General features: G+C 39.5%; 1 protein-coding gene across 1 annotated transcript; it reads left to right on the forward strand.

Annotated features, from left to right (window-relative positions):
- Nucleotides 1-631: 631 nt before the first annotated feature.
- LOC116212536 (universal stress protein PHOS34-like) lies at nt 632-2,755 on the forward strand. The gene is made up of 4 exons (XM_031547199.1): nt 632-1,062; nt 1,262-1,356; nt 1,873-1,994; nt 2,183-2,755. Exons 1-4 carry the CDS (start codon nt 873-875, stop codon nt 2,262-2,264), a joined length of 489 nt encoding a protein of 162 aa, XP_031403059.1. The 5' UTR covers nt 632-872; the 3' UTR covers nt 2,265-2,755.
- Nucleotides 2,756-3,045: the final 290 nt, after the last annotated feature.

Raw genomic sequence — 3,045 nt, forward strand, 5'->3', positions numbered from 1 at the left:
TAAGAATGTAATCCGCGCTATGAGCACAATAGAAATGATTTCAGTTTCAAAATTTATATAATAAATCTAAGTATATTATTATAAAAATATTTTTCAATTATTATCAATTATCTTTTTTGGTAAATTATCATATTTTTAAGATATTAATAAATTATTTTAATATTAGATCATATATGGTGAATTCTATGGTTTTAATATAAATAAAAAATAGTAAATTATTGGATTGGCGACGAGAGAGGAGGAGAAAATTGTGGAATCGAGAGAAAAAAAGTGGGGATAATTATAATATGAACTTGCAATTTTACTCCGAATTTAACTGCTCACGTATTTTAATTTATTTTATTCTTTAATGGATATTTTCGGGATTGAATATTTAGAATTTTGTTAGAATAGACTCCAGCGTAAAATAGTACAGAGATTCCACAGCTGTTTGTTTTCTTCTTTCTCTTCCGAAACAGAGCCGTTGTTTTTTTGATATGAATACCGATATACTAACTCAATTGAACCTCGACTAATTTAGTCGAACTAAATCAATTAATTAAACGATAAAATTTTCCTAGAACGGATCGTTTATATTTATAAAAACTTGAACTCCAAACCTTAATTTACTTAATAAGCATAACCGTTTGAACCAACAACTTTGCTCAGAGCCGCTGTTTTCCTTCCAGCAGTCTTTCCTCAGTTCTCTTCCTCTACTCTCTCGTAGCTTCCGCACATAGCATCCAATTCTCTTCCTCCTCTCGCTGTATAAATTTCCCCGTCGAAGCTTCTCGATTGCTGTCAAACTTCAACCACCCAAAGATACGATCCTCAGTCTTCTGCTGCCATAGCCATTCCACTTCCAGGACTAACGACCTCGAAGCTCAGCTTTAATGGCGGCGGCGACCGGCTTGGAGAAGCCGGTGATGGTGGTGGGCATCGACGAGAGCGATCACAGCATGTACGCCCTCGACTGGACGATCGACCGCTTCTTCGCCCCTTTCTCCTCCAATCCACCCTTCAAGCTCGTGGTCGTCCACGCCAAACCTTCCCCCTCCACCGCCGCTGGCCTCGCCGGACCCGGTAAGCAAGCTGTTTCATTTTCCCCCTCCCTCCCCCCCAATCACGGCTTAAAATGATTCCAGCTGCTGTCACCCCGTAGTTTAGTCTTCGATTGCGTTGATTGAACTGGTGGAGAAGAGTTCGATGAGACTCTGTTGCAGCTGTTAGCAAATTTTGTGATTTGTTTGATTGGGCTGTTTTGGCGATTGAGTTGCTGCAGCTGCCGCGGAGGTGATTACGTATATAGAGGCGGATTTGAAGACGATAGCAGCGAGAGTTTCAGAGAAGGCTAAGCATATTTGTTCTCGCAAATCGGTACGATATCCGTTCATACCCGCATTTGAGTAATCGTCTGGCTTTTGACATGTTGCCTCCTTGTGATTGTTATTCTTTCTCGTCGTCTTTTGAATGAACAATATAGCTATTTTCTCAGAAGAATAAGCAATTTGAAATTTCCTTGTATTGGTCTGTTCTGTATTGAGATTGGATGAGGCGTATATGGATGAAATATGCACCGGACACGGTATGCTCGATGGTTACGAGATGGAAATTGTAGATTTGGAAGCAATAATTGGAGAATTTCTTGGCGAAAAGTTCATTCCCTTCTGATTCCGGAGAAGAAAAGGGCATTGCCAGTAACTTGGTTTTATATAGAAAAGAAAACTGTGGATTTTTAAGCAACCATTGGTGAAGGACGTATGAAATCTTACTTTAAAGTTATAGTATACTTCAGCCTCCTGTCAGGCTGTCTTCATAAACATCATAGGGACTTTTTCAGCTTCCTGCAGACAAATTTTTGTCGGGAGTCTTATCAGTTAGTATGTTCTTCAGATTCAAGATGTGAAATTTGAAGTTGTGGAAGGTGATGCGAGGAATGTTCTCTGTGAGGCCGTGGAAAGGCACCATGCATCGATCCTTGTTGTTGGTAGTCATGGTTATGGTGCCATAAAAAGGTACATCTTCATTTTCGGTTTACCATGGAATATCGGATTGTCCTTGAATGCAGCCTTTCCCGGATACTCCATCGATCGCTGTTCTAGATTACATGCATTGCAGACAGGAGAATTAACACCTGTTTTAGATTCGTTATGTTAAGTTCGTACTCCATGTAGCTGTCCTGAAAATGCAAAATATTTTGCAGGGCGGTATTGGGCAGTGTGAGCGATTATTGTGCTCATCATGCTCATTGCACGGTGATGATTGTCAAGAGGCCGAAGATCTAAATATTGAGGTGCTGCAGTGCTGCTTCAGTAAGAGTCCTTATGGTTTGCCATACACGTACATGTCATTTGGATATTCTCCGGTTTATGTAAACCTTGTGTGCTATTCTATGATTGAATGGTTTGTCTATGTAATTCTACTAAAAGCACAAAATTCATCGAATTAAGTGCTTTTAGCAACACCATAGACGGGCAGTGTATTAGAATCCTCTGTTGCTGAGAATCCATGAGCTGTTACGTGATGATCCGTAAGACATTGTAGAAAAACATATGTATATTCTGATGTATAATCGTTGGATACTCTGAATTCAAGGTGAGTTGGGTCAGATCTTAGTGCTTAGTTTAGACTATAGTCAGTGAGTTTTTCTATATGAGCCACGGAGGACTCAGCGTGATAACCTCCCGGCCATTGAATCAGTCTGTTTCATGTCTGTCGATTATGCTTCTCTAGATGTGATGTGAATCCAACTAATGGAACGAAGAAGTTGTACTTATTGACCGTGTGGTTCTGCAATCTGCGTGTATTTCTTCCTTGCTAGATGTGCAAATAAAGTATTCTGATTCGTGTAGGTTCATAAACTTTGTTTTAATGTGATTAGTCTAAACTCGCCGCCCGTTGCTACGGTTTAGAAAATGGAGAATTTCATTCTAAGGGAAATCGATTCTTCTAAAGAAATTGATTCAGGAATTCGTGTGAGAGGCCAATAGCCATTCATTATTCGACCAATGTGTTTTACAAATTTAAAGTCACTATATTGCGAGTTTTTCCCACAATTGTCTTATT

This window comes from Punica granatum, chromosome 6 (genome assembly GCF_007655135.1).
Source record: "Punica granatum isolate Tunisia-2019 chromosome 6, ASM765513v2, whole genome shotgun sequence".
Lineage (NCBI taxonomy): Eukaryota > Viridiplantae > Streptophyta > Magnoliopsida > Myrtales > Lythraceae > Punica > Punica granatum.

What these genes read in the sequence shown, in the direction of transcription:
- LOC116212536 (XM_031547199.1), top strand. Translation starts at nt 873, where the DNA reads ATGGCGGCGGCGACCGGCTTGGAGAAGCCGGTGATGGTGGTGGGCATC. An exon ending in ATATTTGTTCTCGCAAATCG is followed by an intron (nt 1,357 to 1,872) that starts GTACGATATCCG and finishes TATGTTCTTCAG; the next exon opens with ATTCAAGATGTGAAATTTGA. An exon ending in GGTTATGGTGCCATAAAAAG is followed by an intron (nt 1,995 to 2,182) that starts GTACATCTTCAT and finishes AATATTTTGCAG; the next exon opens with GGCGGTATTGGGCAGTGTGA.